Here is an 18,972-nt window from a genome sequence, read left to right on the forward strand (position 1 = left end):
CTAGGTAGCTAGTTATTTTTTTAGGTTCACCGCCAGGTTTTTATAGCGCTAGGTACCCCGATATACTACCCAATAATGGTTTTAACCCCCTGATTGCCCCTAGTTAACCCTTTCACCCCCTTTTGCCAGTGTCACTAAGCGATCGTTTTTCTGATCGCTGCATTAGTGTCACTAGTGTCGTTAGGTAGCTAGTTATTTTTTTAGGTTCACCACCAGGTTTTTATAGCGTTAGGTACCCCCATATACTACCCAATAATGGTTTTAACCCCCTGATTGCCCCTAGTTAACCCTTTCACCAGCGATCACAGTATAAGTGTCACTGGTGACGCTGGTTAGCAAGTTAGTTATTTAGGTTCCCCGTCAGGTTTTTATATAGCGCCAGGGACCCCCATATACTACCTAATAAAAATTTGAACCCCCTGATTGCCCCTAGTTAACCCTTTCGCCAGTGATCACCGTATAAGTGTTACGGGTGACTCTGGTTAGTTTGCTTTTTATAGCATCAGGGCACCCACCATTTATTACCCAATAAAGGTTTAACCCCCTGATCACCCGGCGGGTGATATCAATTAGGTTTTAGGGTCAGGGTCTGCGTCGCCCCAGGCAGCGCTAGGTTAGTGCCAGTACCGCTAACACCCACAAGCAAAGCATAAACCTCCCGTAGTGGTATAGAATCTGAACAGATCAATATCTGATCTGATCAGATCTATACTAGTATCCCCAGCAGTTTAGGGTTCCAAAAAAACGCATTGTTAGCGGGATCAGCCCAGATACCTGCTAGCACCTGCGTTTTGCCCCTCTGCCCAGCCCACCCAAGTGCACTATCGATCGATCACTGTCACTTACAAAACACTAAACACATAACTGCAGCGATCGCCGAGTCAGACCTGATCCCTGCGATCGCTAACAGTTTTTTTGGTAGGATTTTATATTTAAATCCGGAAGGCAGTGCTTGGTTTTCGGGGTCCCGTACATGGCTAGGCTCCCAAAAAGTCCCCCACATGTGGTATCCCTGTACTCGGGAGAAGCAGCAGAATTTATTTTGGGGTGTAATTTGACTTATGCCCATAGCATGTGTGAGCAATATATCATTTAGTGACAACTTTGTGCAAAAAAAAAAATATATATTTTTTAAATTCCTGCAACTTGTGGCAAAATATGAAATATTTTATGGACTCAACATGCCTCTCAGAAAATAGCTTGGGGTGTCTACTTTCCAAAATGGGGTCATTTGGGGGGGTTTTGTGTTATTTTGGCATTTTATGGCCTTCGAAACTGTGATAGGTAGTGAGGAGTGAAATCAAAAATTTGCACCCTTAGAAACCCTGAAGGCAGTGATTGGTTTTCGGGGTGCCGTATGCAGCTAGACTCCCAAAAAGTCCCACATATGTGGTATCCTCGTACTCGGGAGAAGCAGCAGAATATATTTTGGGGTGCAATTCCACATACAACTATGGCATGTGTGAGCAATATATCATTTAGTGACAACTTTTTTGTAAACTTTTTTTTTTTTTTTTTGTGTCATTATTCAATCACTTGGGACAAAAAAAAAAAATATTCAATGGGCTCAACATGCCTCTCCACAACTTCCTTGGGGTGTCTACTTTCCAAAATGGGGGGGGGGGTTTGTACTGCCCTGCCATTTTAGCACCTCAAGAAATGAGATAGGCAGTCGTAAATTAAAAGCTGTGTAAATTCCAGAAAATGTGCTCTAGTTTGTAGACGCTATAACTTTTGCGCAAACCAATAAATATACGCTTATTGACATTTTTTTTAGTAAAGACATGTGGCTGAATAAATTTTGCCCTAAATGTTTGACTAAAATTGAGTTTATTCGATTTTTCTTATAACAAAAAGTAGAAAATATCATTTTTTCTCAAAATTTTCGGTCTTTTTCCATTTATATCGCAAAAAATAAAAATCGTAGAGGCAATCAAATACCATCAAAAGAAAGCTCTATTTGTGGGAAGAAAAGGATGCAAATTTCGTTTGGGTACAACATTACATGACCGCGCAATTACCAGTTAAAGCAGTGCAGTGCGAAATTGTAAAAAGACCTCTGGTCCTTAGCCTGTTTATTGGTCCGGGGCTGAAGTGGATAAACAGGTTGTATAGTGTATGGCTGACCTTGACATCGTTAATGTGTCCTTCATTGACGTGGAGGTCATCAATTAGAACCATTGAGCTCTGTGCAGGAAATCGATACACTTGGAAGTGTTGGTTTATCTGCAGACTTCACAAAAGAATGTTTCTTCATTGGAGTAGCGATTAGCTGTCACAAAGGTGAGTATTTACAGCTTTGTGTAGATTATTATTTTATTTTTATTTTTTGACCCAACACAGCAACAGTGCCACAAAGTCTGTCATAACAGTACTAGTATGGCAGAGTTGAATACAGCTTTAAGCAAATAAAATATTTTTAGTGGCTATACAGACGGTAGCCTGACGGGGGCGGAAATTCCTGCAGAACATTAGTTGTGATTTGATTGTTGTAAGACATCCTTAGAAAATATGTGCCTTGGCATACTGGTTGGATTGAAAGCACATTCTTGCATTCCACTGTCTTTGGTTTGACCACATTTTTGTGTGGGGATAGGAAAGGAGTCAAAATACAAGCATGTCACAGCTTTAAGGCCCGTACACACAATACAAAAATTGGAAGTAAAATGTTATCCGCTGAATGATCTACCAATTTTCGGATCATTACTATGGTGCTTTTGACAGCCAATTTCGATTTTTCGTACGACAAAAGCTGGATGTGCAGACTATAAAACTTCTGCCGGATGTGAACACAACGTCCGATTTTTTTTTTTGTTTAATTAGTACAGACTATGCATACTCAGAAACAAAAGAACACATACAAAACTATTCAACACATTACGTAACTTCTGAAGTTGAATTCTGTCATACGAGAATTTTCGTATAGTGAGTAACCTCTTCACTTTTGACATGAGACTAGCATGTAACAAAAAAACAGACGACCATTCGTCCGAAAATCTGATTGTGTGTACAAGGCTTTAGATTCTCTTTTAACTTTAGCATGCTAGCAACAAGCATTTGAAAAGTTTGGTATACTCTTACTTATGAGACACCTATATGTATATGATACGGGAGTATTTCCCAATACTACAGGTAGTGTTGTTGTTTTTAGAGACTTGTAGTAATTATTTGTGGGTGTGAATGGAGCAAGGATATAGGAATGTAAATCTGTCATGTTTACAATTGCATTGACTTGGTCTCATTAGCAACTACAAACATTGTGTTTGTTTTACAATTTTATGAACTAGGAAATAAAAATTGCAACTCATAAATTGTAACGCGTGTGTGTATAATATAGGGCTGTCAATGGTATATTTGTAATGGTGCCTGCCAAAAACAGTGGGATTGATTTATTACAGGCAAATAAACACTGCACTTTTTCAAGTGCAGCTGCACTTGTTTTCCCCAGAGCTTAGTGGATAGTTACATAGTAAGGTTGAATAAAGACACCAGTCCATCCAGTACAACCTGAGCAAGTGTCTCTTTTGTGCTTATCCCTGTACATTGCACACTCACATTGGTCCCTACCCTCAAGGAGGGACAGAAGCCAATTAACCTACCAGCATGTCTTTGGAGTGTGGGAGGAAACCGGAGTACCTGGAGGTAACCCACGCAGGCAAAGGGAGAACATGCAAACTCCAGGCAGGTAGTGTCGTGGTTGGGATTCAAACCAGCAACCCTTTTTACTGCTAGGCGAGAATGGTAACCACTACACCCTTGTGCCGCCCGTGCTGATTTCCATCATCCAATTGTGCAAGCAAAAATGCTGTTTTATTTTTCTTGCATCTGATATTTTTTACAAAATAAAACTTCACCACATTAATTTTTGAGGGAAATTAGTGCTACTGCACTTGCTAAGGGCATTATTCTATTTGCCTTTAGTAAATCAATCCCTTGTTTCTTCTGAACTGGACATGGTTATTTAATCTTGGGCAGCACAGTGGCTAATTGGTTAGCACTTCTGCCGGGAAGCACCAGATTCAGTTTAATTTCCAACTACAGCACTACCTACCTTGCATTTCCATGTTGCATAGTTAGACACAAGTCCATCTAGTTAAATCAATAAAAATAAAAATAAATCATACAATCCTATACCCACAGTTGATCCCATGTGGGTTTCTTCTGGGTACTCCGGTTTCCTGCCACAAGCCAAAGACATACTGGTGAAAATGATAAACTTTGCGCCTTGTAAACTGTGTATAATACTCAAAATTACCAAATATATATGAATATAAAGAACAGCTGCTATCCCTACTAAAGCGACAAAGTGCTTTAGATCAAATGGAGTATAGGTAAAAGGGAGCGCTCAATAAAACCATCATAACAAAAACCATAATAATTATGGCATATACCAAGATAACACTAGTGAAATATAGTGACCATTAACAAAATATTTGATTTCAATCAATAAAAATTGAAAGCTTAAACTTTAAGTGTGTGTACAAATTAGCAAAAGATATATAAAAACATAAGAAACATAAATAAAAAAGTCCTATTAAATGTGACTTGTTGCTGTGCAATATGATGAATCTTCTCAAAAAAATACTCGGCAAGTACCCTTCACTAGATCACCCAAGGTGCTCAAGGAAAATTGCCTGCTTACCAACTGAAGTTGACCACCTTAACTGAAAAGTAGGTCTGATGCGCTTAAGTACAGAACCCTGTCTGCTGACAGTAGTAGATGCTGGATAAAGTAACATCCTCCCACTGGGAATCAAGGGTGGAATATATGCAGAAAGAATGATAGAGGAGTCGGAAATAGTGTAATCCTGTTTATTTAAAAAAAATTAGGAAACTAAACAGCCAAGTAGCTTGCTTACATATGTAGTGCCTTAGCCCGGCACAGAGGCTGTGTATCTAGGGGTCGAATGATGGTCGAATGACACCTCGCGGCTTTCACCCGTAACTGGACGTGTGTTCCACCTCGCTCGGCACACAGACCAAAGGAACCGAAAGCGAACGTGACCAAAAGCTTGCCTCGACGTACATTTCGTATATTCTACATCATCAAGAAGCGTTCATTGGTCACTAAAGTTGTAGGAGTTATAGAACGTGAGTGGGTGTCTCACTTTGAGGGAAATAGATTGGATTAACACTTTATCAGCCACTGTGTCGGTTCACATGAGAAAGTAAAGAAGTAACGATTTCTCACTAAAAAGATACATAGATTTAAAGCATATAGATAGATGTTTAAAAAAATGTTTTGGTTTCATCTTGCATGGTATCTATTTTAAATAATAAAGGAGCCTTTGTATTAAAAAGATAAATGTATATTTATGGAATAAAATGATGCAATAAAATGGGCTCTCACTATATTTTCCAACCTCAAAAAGACCCAAATAAATTTTTTGATAGGACTCAATTTAGTCATGGTGAATAATAATTTTTGGGCCCTTAATAGTTTTTTCAAACAAACAAAAGGGGTTGCAATGGGGCCACGTTATGCACCCAGAGTGGCAAATATAGTTCTCACCAAATGGGATCAGGACACCATATTTAATAATAGGAATCAAGCGTTAACCTTTTACGAAAGGTACATAGATGATGTTATTATACTCTGGGAGGGCTCACAGGGCCATTTACAATTATTTCTCCAACAAATCAATATTATTAATTATGGTTTACAGTTCACACTGGAATGGAGTAATAAATTATCTAGACCTAACACTAACAAGATATCAAGACAAAATTGGAACAAGAACATTCTTCAAAGAGACTGATCGAATTGCCACCACACCAAATGGTTGGGAGCAATCCCTAAGGAACAATATATGAGGATCAGACGAAATTGTGACAATCTTGATGATTTTCACAACCAAGAGCAGATTCCGACAGGTTTCAAGAAAAAGGCTATGCAATAGAAACTTTACACAAAGCTACAAACCAAGTACTAGCAATAGATAAAGAATTACTTTCGATTACAAAAAAGAAAAAGCTATCCCCTAGAGGAGATATTGGGCTTTTATCTGCAATATAAACAAGTAGAACGCATTTTTTTTAAAAACATTGGCCTATCCTTTTAAAGGATAAAAACGTTAGTTATGTTACCCAAAAAAACTAAATATATTTACAGAAGAGCCCCAGGGTTCAGGAATATGATAGCCCCAAATGTTCCTGCCCCCCCCAAAAAACTAGGAACTTTCCTTGATGAATCAGGTGTCCATTATTGTATGTGATGCAAGGCATGTAACATTACTAAAAGATCAGGTAAAAAAAAAATAGCAAATTTCATTCCAACGTGACAGGAGAAGTATTTACCATTAAGCCCCTAATTACGTGTAATTCTGAGTATGTGACATACATTTTGGAATGTCCTTGTTCGTTACAATATGTTGGCAGAACTACATGCAAATTTAGGGTTAGAATTTATGAACATATCACCAGCATAAAAAAATGTTTTTTTTTTTAAATCGTAGTGTCTAAACACTTCTGACTACATCAGAATGGGGACCCCCGTCTTTGAACATTTTATGGGATCGATAAAATAACCAGGCATTGGAGAGGTACCCATATGACCAGAGCAGTATCTCAGAATGAAACCCAATGGCTGTACAGAATGCAGACTATGCAGCCTTGGGGTATGAATGTAGAGTTAGAGCTTAATTGCTTAGCTAATGACTAAGCTGACATATATGGTTAAAATTAAAACCATTCTTTTCCCCATTAGTGTTTAACAGATTTACCCCACTGCCTTTTTTCTTCGCCAATATCGGGGAAGTTATATCTGTTATTTAATAAATTATATTGTTTTTGGTATTGTCAATGTACACATTTATTTATCTTTTTAATACAAAGGCTCCTTTATTTAAAATAATCACCATGCAAGATGAAACCAAAAAAATTTTTAAACATGTATCTTTATGCTTTAAATTTATGTATCTTTTAGTGAGAATTCCTTATTTCTTTACTATCGTATGTGAACCAGCTCCGTGGCTGATAGTGTTAATCCAATCTATTTCCCTCAAAGTGAGACACCCACTCACGTTCTATAACTCCTACAACTTTAGTGACAAATGAACGCTTCCTGATGACGCAGAATATACGAAACGTACGTCGAGGCAAGCTTTTGGTCACGTTCACTTACGGTCCCTTTGGTCTGTGTGCCGAGTGAGGTGGACAAACACCAGTTGTGGGTGAAAGCCGCGAGGTGTCATTCGGCAATACATATGTAAGCAAGCCACTTGGCTGTTTAGTTTCCTAATCTTTTTTTAAATAAACAGGATTACACTATTTCCGACTCCTCTATCATTCTTTATGCATATATTCCACCCTTGATTCCCAGCTGGAGGATGTTACTTTGTCCAGCATCTACTACTGTCAGCAGACAGGGTTCTGTACTTAAGCGCATCAGACCTACTTTTCAGTTAAAGTGGTCAACTCCAGTTGGTAAGCAGGCAATTTTCCTTGAGCACCTTGGGTGACCTGGTGAAGGGTACTTGTCAAGTATTTTTTTGAGACGATTCATCATATTGCACAGCAACAAGTCACATTTAATAGGACTTTTATTATTTATGTTTCTTATTTTATTTTTTATATTTTTTGTGTCTTTTGCTAATTTGTACACACTCAATTGTGGATTAAGCTTTCAATTTTTATTGATTTGAAATCAAATATTTTGTTAATGGTTACTATATTTCACTAGTGTTATCACGGTATATGCCATAATTATCAAAATTTTTGTTGTTTTAAAGACATGCTGGTAGATTGTATCCTGTCTAAATTGGCCCTAGTATGTGTATGAATGTGAGTTCGAGACCTTGGATTGTAAACTCCTTGAGGACAGGGACCGATGTGAATGTACAATATAATGTAATTTGCTGCCTAAAGACAGATTTGGTCAACAGGGTCAGTAATTGTGAAACAGACTATTAGATATGACATGACTTTCTGTTGCCAAATATGAGAACTGTTTCAATCAATTATATTTTCTCTGATACAGGGGCAGACTAACTGGATTTCTTAATAAAATAGCTTGATGACAGGTGGGGTAGGAGTATTTTTTATTTGTAGAAATTTGATTTTAGCCCAGTGGTGTAATTTCATTTTACACCACGCAGTACTGGAAACTGAATCTCCTGTACCACGTGCACTGCAGGAGGAAGGAAGAGGAGCTCGGCCACGCTACAGGCTGCAGCTTATAGGAAGCTGCAGCGCGGCTGGGGCTCCAGGCCAGCTCGGGGGGCCCCAAGCAATTGCTTGTTTTGCCTGTCGCAACGGGCCTGCACCTCGCATACGTTCTATTGTAGGAGACTGAAGCGGAGTCCAGCCCGGGTTTTCCAGCCTCTGTGGCAGGCTTGGTTCCGGTCCAGATGTTGTGATCCACTTTTAATGACTTGCAAACCTCTGCTAAATAAACCCGGAAATCCACAAGATTTTAAAGAAATTGCCAGCTTGCTGACCTTTTTCTTTTCTGGAAAAGGTGATCCCTACAAGCTAATCTCCCAATATATATATATATATATATATATATATATATATATATATATATATATATATATATATATATGATATATTGTACAGGACGCCAAGGTTGGGTCCTGGACGGGTGCTATGTAGCACCTATATTCGGGCTGTGGTCCTTTTAAGGGAATCCTGGTAGGCTTCAGGGGGTCACCCAAAAATGGGTGAGAAATTTTCGGGGATAGTTTTTAGGAGAGGACTGACTCGCGGTCCTCTCTATATTAAGAGAGATAGTTGGGACCCGGAATTTGGGGGGCTCTGAAGTGACATTTGGGTGGGAAAGAGCCTCCCTCCCTGACCACAGGGATTCGGCACACAGGGGGTTAAAGGCCTCCAAGAAGACAGCTCATAAGACAGGAAGTAGTAGAGAGGGGGTGGTGAGGAGGAGTAGGAGATTAACACCTCTCTGAGGAGCTGTCTTGCTGTGTTGCTGTTTTGGGGGCTGCAAAAGATCTCTGTAAGGACTCTGAAAACTTTGGGGTGAAGACCCGACTACAGAACTGTAGGTGCTTTCTTTTCTTATTATTTGTGCTGAAGATAAGCAGACTTTAATTTTACGTTTTGTATGCTGAAGAAAAGCCTTATTTTTGATTTAATTATAAATAAAAGTATTTTGATTTCACCTTTTACCGGTTTATGCACTTGGTCCCGCGGAGCTAGTATCCCCAAACTTTACAACTGGTGTCTTGGATGCTGGCAAAAGTGCATTTGCAGCCGCAAAAAACGTTTAAAAAATAAACTGACATTTAAAAGAGACTGTGTACAAATGGCATGTCTTGGGTGAAGTCAGCTCAGACGCTGCAAGCAGCAGGTAAAGACATGGAGGAGGTCATCAGGGCTTTGGCACAAGCCACCGTGACCCAGCAGCAAGCTTCAGCAGACGCAAACCGTCGCCATGAGGAAGCGATGGCTCAGCAGCAGCAGGCCCTGGCACAGGCCATAGCTGCACAGCAGGAAAGCACACGGCTGCTAGCCGCCCAGTTTACTGCTCAGCAGGAGTCCACTCGAGCACAGGTGGCTGCCTTGCAGGAGGCAGTACAGCGGCTGGCTCAGGGACGAGAACAAGCGGCTGTCAGCGCTGGCAACCAGGTGTCTGTGAGGGACAGACATTTTTTACAAAAACTGACACCTAGTGATGATGTAGAGGCCTTTCTCGCCACCTTTGAAAGGATAGCGGAGAGAGAGGGGTGGCCCCATGACCAATGGGCCGGCATTATCTCCCCTTTCCTCACCGGTGACCCGCAGAAGGCCTATTTTGACCTCCCAACGGAACATATCAGACTATGAGCGTCTGAAGGCAGAGATCCTGGCCCGCCTAGGAGTGACCACAGCCATCCGGGCTCAGAGGGTGCATCGCTGGTGGTACAAACCTGACCGACCACCCAGGTTGCAAATGCATGAATTGGTACAGCTGGTTAAAAAATGGCTGCAGCCAGAAAAACTGTCAGGCCCACAGATGGTGGAAGGAATAGTGATGGACTGGTACCTGTGGTCCCTGCCAGATGACCTACAGCGCTGGGTAAGTCATGGAGACCCTGCAACCGCTGACCAGCTGGTTGAGTTGGTTGAAAGGTACACCGTGGTGGAGGACCTGCTTGGGCCTGCCAAGCATAGGGAACCCACACCAAGGGCAACCAGACCAGCCATAATGCCTAGGAGAGAAGCCCTGCCAGACGTTGCAAAACTGCATCGTCTGCTACAGAACCTCGAAGGGTGGTTCCTGTCCCAAGAACAGGAGACCTACAGTGTTGGCGATGTCGGTCCTGGGGACGTACCCGGGCGCAATGCCCACTTCAGGAGGAGCCTATGGACTGCGGGAGTGGTCGGAGAAGCTCCTTCTACGTGCAAAGAGTCTGCACCACTCACCTGGATCCAATTGCAGGACAGTTCGAGTGTGAAGTGTGGATGAACCACCTTCCTGCCAGGGCGCTACTGGACTCTGGTAGCATGGTAACACTTGTACATGCCAGGGTGGTTGGGAGACTTGGCCCTGTAAGGAAAACCCTACGTGTAGTGTGCATCCATGGGGACACCAAGGAGTACCCCTTGGTTTCGGTGACTGTGTCTTATGGCCATACCTCAGTGACCCAAGAGGTCGGGGTAGTGAGAAGCCTAATACATTACATTATAGTGGGGCGGGACTGTCCACTATTTTTCGAACTGTGGAGCCAGGTACAGATGGGGCTGCCAGGATGGCCTGGAGAACTGGGGACACTGGGCCTGGAAGAGGCAGAGTCTGAGGGACCTGGACCTGAAACCCCCACAACACACCCCACTGATACGGAGATACCGGTTACTGATAATGATACTGCAGAGAATGTTAAGTTGAAGGATGTTTCTGTTTCAGATTGCAAAACCGAGTTAAACTCTGAGGGGGGAGGGGGGGAGTCTTCCCGTTACAGGTCATGCTGGAGGAGGATGACGAGGCGCTCTCCCCATTGCAGTTCCCGGTAGAGGAGAGTGAAGGGGAAACTTCCTCAAGGCCAGTGCACCCTGCACCCAGACCTAGATGTACACCCTGCACCCAGACCTAGATGTACCCAAGGGTGCGTTTGGCACCGCCCAGTTGCAGGATCCTACCTTGGTCAATGCCCGAGAGCAGGTTTCTGTTGTGGATGGGGTCTCACAAATGCCAGGGGCAGGTCAGAGGTTTCCTCATTTTGCGTTGAAGGGGGACTTGCTTTATCAAGTGGCTGAAAATCGTGGAGAAACTATAGAGCAGTTGCTGGTTCCCCAACCCTATAGGCAGATGCTACTTGTTCTAGCTCACAATGATGCACTGGGAGGACACTTGGGGGCAGAGAAAACAGAGGCCAGGATAACCGACCGGTTTTACTGGCCAGGGGTGAAGGTTGAGGTTAAAAGATATTATGCATCTTGTCCCGTTTGCCAGTTAATTGCCCCAGTGCCCCACTATAGAAGCCCTCTGGTACCCTTGCCAATTATTGAGGTTCCATTCGAGTGGATCGCTATGGATCTCGTGGGATCCCTGGTAAAGTCAGCAAGGGGGCACCAATATATATTAGTCATCCTGGACTATGCAACCAGGTATCCAGAAGCAGTTCCTTTGAGGAAAACTTCCTCTAAAGCCATTGCCCGGGAACTATTTCAAATGTTTTCACGAACTGGATTTCCCAAGGAGATACTAACGGACCAGGGCACCCCTTTTATGTTAAAGGTGATGGCGGACTTCCGTCTATCACCCGCAGACCGATGGCCTAGTTGAGAGGTTTAATAAAACCCTAAAGTCCATGCTAAAAAGGGTGGTCCAGAAAGACGGGAAGGATTGAGATATGTTACTCCCTGCCCTCTTGTTTGCCATCCCGGGAGGTTCCACAAGCGTCCACAGGCTTCTCACCATTTGAGCTAGTGTATGGGCGACGGCCCCAGGGGTTGCTGGATCTGGTAAAGGAAACGTGAGAAAGTGAGTACTCACCACACAAAACCATGGTAGAGCATATCTCTCAAATGCGAGAGAGGGTGGCTAAGGTGATGCTGCTGGTGAGGGAGCACATGCAGAAGGCTCAGGAAGCCCAAAGAAGGGTGTATAACCGATCTGCGAAAGTCAGACAGTTTCAAGTAGGAGACCGGGTGGCTATCCTAATACCCACAGTGGAGAGCAAGTTCTTGTCCAAGTGGCAAGGTCCGTTTGAGATAGTGGAAAAAGTGGGGGAGGTAAACTCCAAGGTACACCAGCCAGGGAAAAGAAAACCATACTAGATCTATCACGTGAATTCGTTGAAACCCTGGAGAGACAGACCAGGTATCTGCGGTGGTAGCGGTACAGTTAGGAGACCATGCAGGGATCGACCTGGTGCAGGTGGCTGCTACCTTAACTAGCCCCCAAACCCAGCAAGCAAAAGAGTTTCTTCAAAGAAATGGGGACATGTTTTCAGGGTTGCCGGGACTCACCAATGTCATCGAGCATGACATTGTAACTGAACCCAAGGTAAAAGTTTGGTTAAAGCCTTACCGTATCCCAGAAGCTCACAAAGTGGCATTGTCTGAAGAGGTCAAAAGAATGCTCGAGCTTGATGTCCTCGAGGAATCACAGAGCGAGTGGTCGAGTCCAATCGTGTTGGTACCCAAACTCAATGGCACTCTTCGCTTCTGCAATGATTTTAGAAAACTGAATGAAATCTCCAAGTCTGATGCTTATCCCATGCCACGGGTAGATGAGCTAATTTAGAGGTTGGGGCCTGCCAGGTATATTCAGCCCTGATTGGGAGTCCCATCTTCCCCGAGTTCAGGCAGTCATTGAGAAGAGCAGAATTCGCCATCAATCCAGAAAAATGTGCAGTTGGGGTGGAGAAAGCCAAGTACCTAGGGTACATTGTGGGTAGAGGGCTGGTAAAGCCCCAAATGAGTAAAGTGAAAGCCATACAGGACTGGCCCCGTCCCCTAACCAAGAAGCAGGTCAGAGCGTTTTTGGGCATAGTTAGCTACTACCGGAGGTTTATCCCCAACTTTGCCACCATTGCTGCACCATTGACTGACCTGACCAAAGGCAGAAAGTCGGTGATGGTAAAATGGAATGACGATGCCGAAAAAGCTTTTCAGAAGCTTAAGACGGCATTGTGCCAGGATCCGGTGCTCGTTGTTCCGGACTTTACTAAGGATTTTGTAGTACAGACAGATGCTTCAAATGAAGGGTTAGGAGCAGTCCTGTCGTAAGTAATCAACGGGGAAGAGCACCCCATAGTTTTTCTAAGTAGAGAGCTGACGGCAGCGGCACGTGGTGGTGGAACGGGAGTGTCTTGCCATTAAGTGGGCTTTGGACTCTTTGCGGTATTTCCTCCTAAGCAGAAGGTTTCGCCTGGTATCTGACCACACCCCACTGACCTGGATGAGGCAAAATAAGCACACTAATGCCAGGGTAACGAGGTGGTTCCTGTCTCTCCAGGAGTTCAATTTTGTGGTAGAGCACAGATCCGGGAGACTACATCAGAATGCTGATGCCCTCTCCCGGGTCCATTGTATGGTGTCAAGTGGTGCCTCCAACACCTCCGCGTTGAGGCAGAGGGGGGGATATGTACAGGACACCAAGGTTGGTTCCTGGACGGGTGCTATGTAGCACCTATATTCGGGTTGTGGTCCCTTTAAGGGAATCCTGGTAGGCTTCAGGGGGTCACCCAAAAAGGGGTGAGAAATTCCGGGAATAGTTTTTAGGAGAGGACTGACTCGCGGTCCTCTCTATATTGAGAGATAGTTGGGACCCGGAATTTGGGGGGCTCTGAAGTGACATTTGGGTGGGAAAGAGCCTCCCTCCCTGTGGTGATTTGGCACACATGGGGTTAAAGGCCTCCAAGAAGACAGCTCATAAGACAGGAAGTAGTAGAGAGGGGGTGGTGAGGAGGAGTAGGAGATTAACACCTGTCTGAGGAGCTGTCTTGCTGTTTTGGGGGCTGCAAAAGATCTCTGTAAGGACTCTGAAAACTTTGGGGTGAAGACCTGGCCACAGAACTGTAGGTGCTTTCTTTTCTTATTTGTGCTGAAGATAAGCGGACTTTAATTTACGTTTTGTATGCTGAAGAAAAGCCTTATTTTTGATTTAATTATAAATAAAAGTATTTTAATTTCACCTTTTACCGGTTTATGCACTTGGTCCCGCGGAGCTAGTATCCCCAAACTTTACTAATATATATATATATATATATATATATATATATATATATATATATATATATATATATATATATAATATAATATAATTACACCATATTACCAAAAGTATTGGGGTGCCTGCCTTTACATGCACATCAACTTTAATTGCATCCTTAGTCTATAGGGTTCAATATTGAGTTGGCCCACCCTTTGCATCTATAACAGCTTCAACTCTTCTGGAAAGGATGTCCACAAGGTTTAGGAGTGTGTCTATGGTTATGTTTGACCGTTCTTCCGGAGGCGCATTTGTGAAGTCAGGCACTGATGTGGACAAGAAGGCCTGGCTCGCAGTCTTAGCTCTAATTCATCCCAAAGATGTTCTATTGGGTTGAGGTTAGGACTCTGTGCAGGCCAGTCAAATCCCTCCACCCCAAACTCGCTCATGTCCAGGTCCATCACAGCCAGTCAGGATAGATGGGGGGTGGGACTCAATAGACACACACAGCTGGCTCTGGAGCAAGCCCACAGAGCAAGCAACTTTCTATGGTGGGCACTCAGCAGGAGGGAGGAGCAAGAAGAGGAGGATCAAGGTTGCTCTGTGCAAAACCATTGCAGAGAAGGTAAATATGACATGTTTGTTGCTTAAAAAATAAATAAAAATTAAATGTGCCTTTTTAGAATTGCTTTTAAGTTGATTTCTTTGAATCTAAAAATTGCTAGTACTTAGGATAAGATCTTTTTGGCCAAAACCTTTAAGAGAAGATTCACACATACAGTGCCTTTAAAAAAAGTATTCATACCCCTTGGGATTTTCCATATTTTGTTATGCTACAACCAAAAAGGTAAATGTATTTTATTGGGATTTTATGTGATAAACCAACACAAAGTGGCGCGTTAATTGTGAAGTGGAAGGAAAATGATAAATGGTTTCCAAAATGTTTTACAAATATCTGAAAAGTGTTGCGTGCATTTGTATTCAGCCCCCCTGAGTCAATACTTTGCACATCTAGAGAATTACATTTTAGACCATTCTTCTTTGCAAAATAGCTCAAGTTCTGTCAGATTGGATGAAGAGCGTCTGTGAACAGCAATTTTCTGGTCACAGATTCTCTATTGGATTTAGGTCTGGACTTTGACTGGGCCATTCTAACACATGAATATGCTTTGATCAAAACTATTCCATTGTAGCTCTGGATGTATGTTTAGGGTTGTTCTGCTGGAAGGTGAACCACTGCCCCAATCTCAAGTTTTTTGCAGACTCTAACAGGTTTTCTTCTAAGATTGCCCTAAATTTGGCTCCATCCATCTTTCCATCAACTCTGACCAGCTTCCCTGTCCCTGCTGAAGAAAAGCATCCACACAACATCATGCTGCCACCACCATGTTTCACGATGGAGGTGGTGTATTCAGGGTGATGTGCAGTGTTAGTTTTCTGCCACACATAGCATTTTGCTTTTAGGCCAAAAAGTAAAATGTTGGTCTCATCTGAACAGTGCACCTTCTTTCCTGCTTGCTGTGTCCCCCACATAGCTTCTCGCAAACCTCAAACGGGACTTCTTTTGGCTTTCTTTCAACAATGGCTTTCTTCTTGCCACTCTTCCATGAAGGCCAGATTTGTGGAGTGCACAAAACAAATCTGTCCTGTGGACAGATTCTCCCATCTGAGCTGTGGATCTCTGCAGATCCTCCAGAGTTACCATGGACCTCTTGGCTACTTTTCTGATATTTGGTCTCCTTGTCCGGCCTGTCAGTTTAGATGGTCTTGTTAGGTTTGCAGTTGTGGCATACGCTTTCCATTTTCGTATGATGAATTGAACAGTGCCCTGTGAGATGTTCAAAGCTTGGGGTAATTTTTATAACCCAACCCTGCTTTAAACTTCTCCACAACTTTATCCCTGTTCTGTCTGGTGTGTTCCTTGGCCTTCATGATGCTGTTTTGTTCACTAAGGTTCTCTGACGTACTTCTGAGGGCTTCACAGAACAGCTGTTTTTTTTTACAGAGATTAAATTACACACAGGTGGGCTCTGTTTACCAATTAAGTGACTTATAAAGGCAATTGGTTCCTCTAGATTTTAGTTGGGGTATCAGAATAAAGGGGGATGAATACAAATGCACGCTACACTTTTCAGATATTTTTTTGTAAAAAAAAAACATTGAAAACTAATTATGTGCCACTTTGTGTTGGCCTATCACAAAAAAATAAAAAATACATTTATGTTTTTGGTTGTAACATGACAAAATCTGGAAAATGTCAAGGGGGGATGAATACTTCTTCAAGGCACTGAATGTGATCTATTGTGTTGTATATCTTAGGGCAGCCCATTCATTATAAATAAGCTGCCAACGCACAGCAGCAGATCTTAAAAACACATAACCATCTTTTTTATGGCGCAGTGCACAATAGTGCACATTATATGCTTTATAGTGCGCTGACTGCTACTGTACTATGCATTAAAGTGTCATGCATTGCATAGGTCAGAATGAACCCTTAATCTGAAAATTAAAGGATGCATAAAAACGTTTTTACCTATTAACATGTATTCCTGTTTTCTTTTGAAGACTACGCCTCCTCATGTGATTGGCCAGCTAGATAAGCTTCTCCGAGAGGTAAGTGAACTCAAACTGGGGGAAAACCATAATGTAAACTGTATACAGATTTCAACCATTTATACATCAAGACAAGGTTGTCCAAGGAAATTGGCAAAATAATCTATTAAATGACAGAGTGCCAGATACCTTGTGACTTTTGGCCATTTATTAGCGCTTGCTCTACAGTATAGTCTTATGGAACAAGGCAGTTATTACACCTCAGATATGGCTTCCTGATTCAGCAATAATTTTACTATTTATATTACTAAAGCACATACATCAAAAATATGCTGAACAAAATGGTCTTTCTTTTAAGGCCTCATGCACACGAGACGCAGTTAAACGTGCGTTCAGATGCAGTTGGACAGTTTTTTCAACTGCACCTGAACTCATTCAATGTTATCCTATGTGTCCATGCACACAGTCTCGTTTTTTTCCGTTTATATGCAGTTGCGTTTAATCTCGTTTTTCCAGAAGCAAAAAAATGCGTTCAGAAACAAAAATTTCTGCGTTTCAGACGCAAAACGCGGCTAAACGCGGCACCCGCGTTTAGCCGCGTTTGCGTTTATATGCGTTTTTAAAGGTGACCTTTTTTTTACATTAAAAATCTCAAAAATGATTGCAAATGATGAAAAACCATTAGAAAAATATTTTAAACAATTGCAATTGCAAGTGGACAATCCACAACTTGTGGCAAGTGGACAATCCACAACTTGTGGCAAGTGACATGGCAGGTGGCAAGTGATGTGGCAAGTGGACAATCCACAACTTGTGGCAAGTGACGTGGCAGGTGAAGTGGCAAGTGACGTGGAAAGTGGACAATCCACAACTTGTGGCAAGTGACGTGGCAAGTGACCTGGCAGGTGACGCGGCAAGTGACTTGGCAGGTGACGTGGCAAGTGGAAAATCAACAACTTGTGGCAGGTGACTGGCATGTGACGTGGCAAGTGGACAATCCATAACTTGTGGCAGGTGACGTGGCAAGTGACGTGGCAAGTGGACAATCCACTTGTGGCAGGGGACGTGGCAAGTGACGTGGCAAGTGGACAATCCACTTGTGGCAGGTGATGTGGCAAGTGACGTGGCGAGTGGACAATCCACAACTTGTGGCAGGTGATGTGGCAAGTGATGTGGCAAGTGGACAATCCACTTGTGGCAGGTGACGTGGCAGGTGACGTGGCAGGGGACGTGGCAAGGGACGTGGCAAGTGGACAATCCACAACTTGTGGCAGGTGATGTGGCTGGTGACGTGGCAAGTGGACAATCCACATCTTGTGGCAGGTGACGTGGCAGGTGACGTGGAAAGTGGTGTGGCAAGTGGACAATCCACAACTTGTGGCAGGTGATGTGGCTGGTGACGTGGTAAGTGGACAATCCACAACTTGTGGCAGATGGCATGGCAGGTGACGTGGAAAGTGGACAATCCACATCTTGTGGCAAGTGACGTGGCAGGTGATGTGGCAAGTGACGTGGCAAGTGGACAATCCACAACTTGTGGCAGGTGACGTGGCAGGTGATGTGGCAAGTGATGTGGCAGGTGATGTGACAAGTGGACAATCCACATCTTGTGGCAAGTGACGTGGCAGGTGACATGGCAAGTGACGTGGCAGGTGATGTGGCAAGTGACATGGCAAGTGGACAATCCACATCTCGTGGCAAGTGACGTGGCAGGTGATGTGGCAAGTGACGTGGCAAGTGGACAATCCACAACTTGTGGCAGGTGACGTGGCAGGTGATGTGGCAAGTGACGTAGCAGCTGACGTGGCAAGTGACATGGCAAGTGGACAATCCAAAACTTGTGGCAAGTGACGTGGCAGGTGACGTGGCAGGTGACGTGGCAAGTGATGTGGCAAGTGGACAATCCACAGCTTGTGGCAAGTGACGTGGCAAGTGGACAATCCACAACTTGTGGCAGGTGACGTGGCAGGTGACGTGGCAAGTGAACAATCCACAACTTGTGGCAGGTGACGTGGCAAGTGACGTGGCAGGTGATGTGGCAAGTGACGCGGCAAGTAGACAATCCACAACTTGTGGCAGGTGATGTGGCAAGTGACGTGGCAGGTGATGTGGCAAGTCACGTGGCAAGTGGACAATCCACAACTTGTGGCAGGTGATGTGGCTGGTGACGTGGCAAGTGGACAATCCACAGCTTGTGGCAGGTGGCATGGCAGATGACGTGGAAAGTGGACAATCCACATCTCGTGGCAAGTGACGTGGCAGCTGACGTGGCAAGTGACGTGGCAAGTGGACAATCCAAAACTTGTGGCAGGTGACGTGGC

The 18,972-nt window shown here is 43.5% G+C and overlaps 1 protein-coding gene across 1 annotated transcript in view; it reads left to right on the forward strand.

Moving 5' to 3' along the window:
- Positions 1–18,972, forward strand: part of SLC30A6 (solute carrier family 30 member 6) — a 126,631-nt gene that overhangs the window by 88,307 nt on the left and 19,352 nt on the right. Inside the window, exon 12 of the mRNA XM_077486483.1 lies at positions 16,664–16,711. Within this exon, the coding sequence (XP_077342609.1) occupies positions 16,664–16,711 (48 nt within the window). The remainder of the gene's footprint in view (positions 1–16,663; positions 16,712–18,972) is intronic.

Source organism: Lithobates pipiens, unplaced genomic scaffold, assembly GCF_037356315.1.
Source record: "Lithobates pipiens isolate NorthernLeopardFrog02 unplaced genomic scaffold, aLitPip1_a1.2 Scaffold_18, whole genome shotgun sequence".
Classification (NCBI taxonomy): domain Eukaryota; kingdom Metazoa; phylum Chordata; class Amphibia; order Anura; family Ranidae; genus Lithobates; species Lithobates pipiens.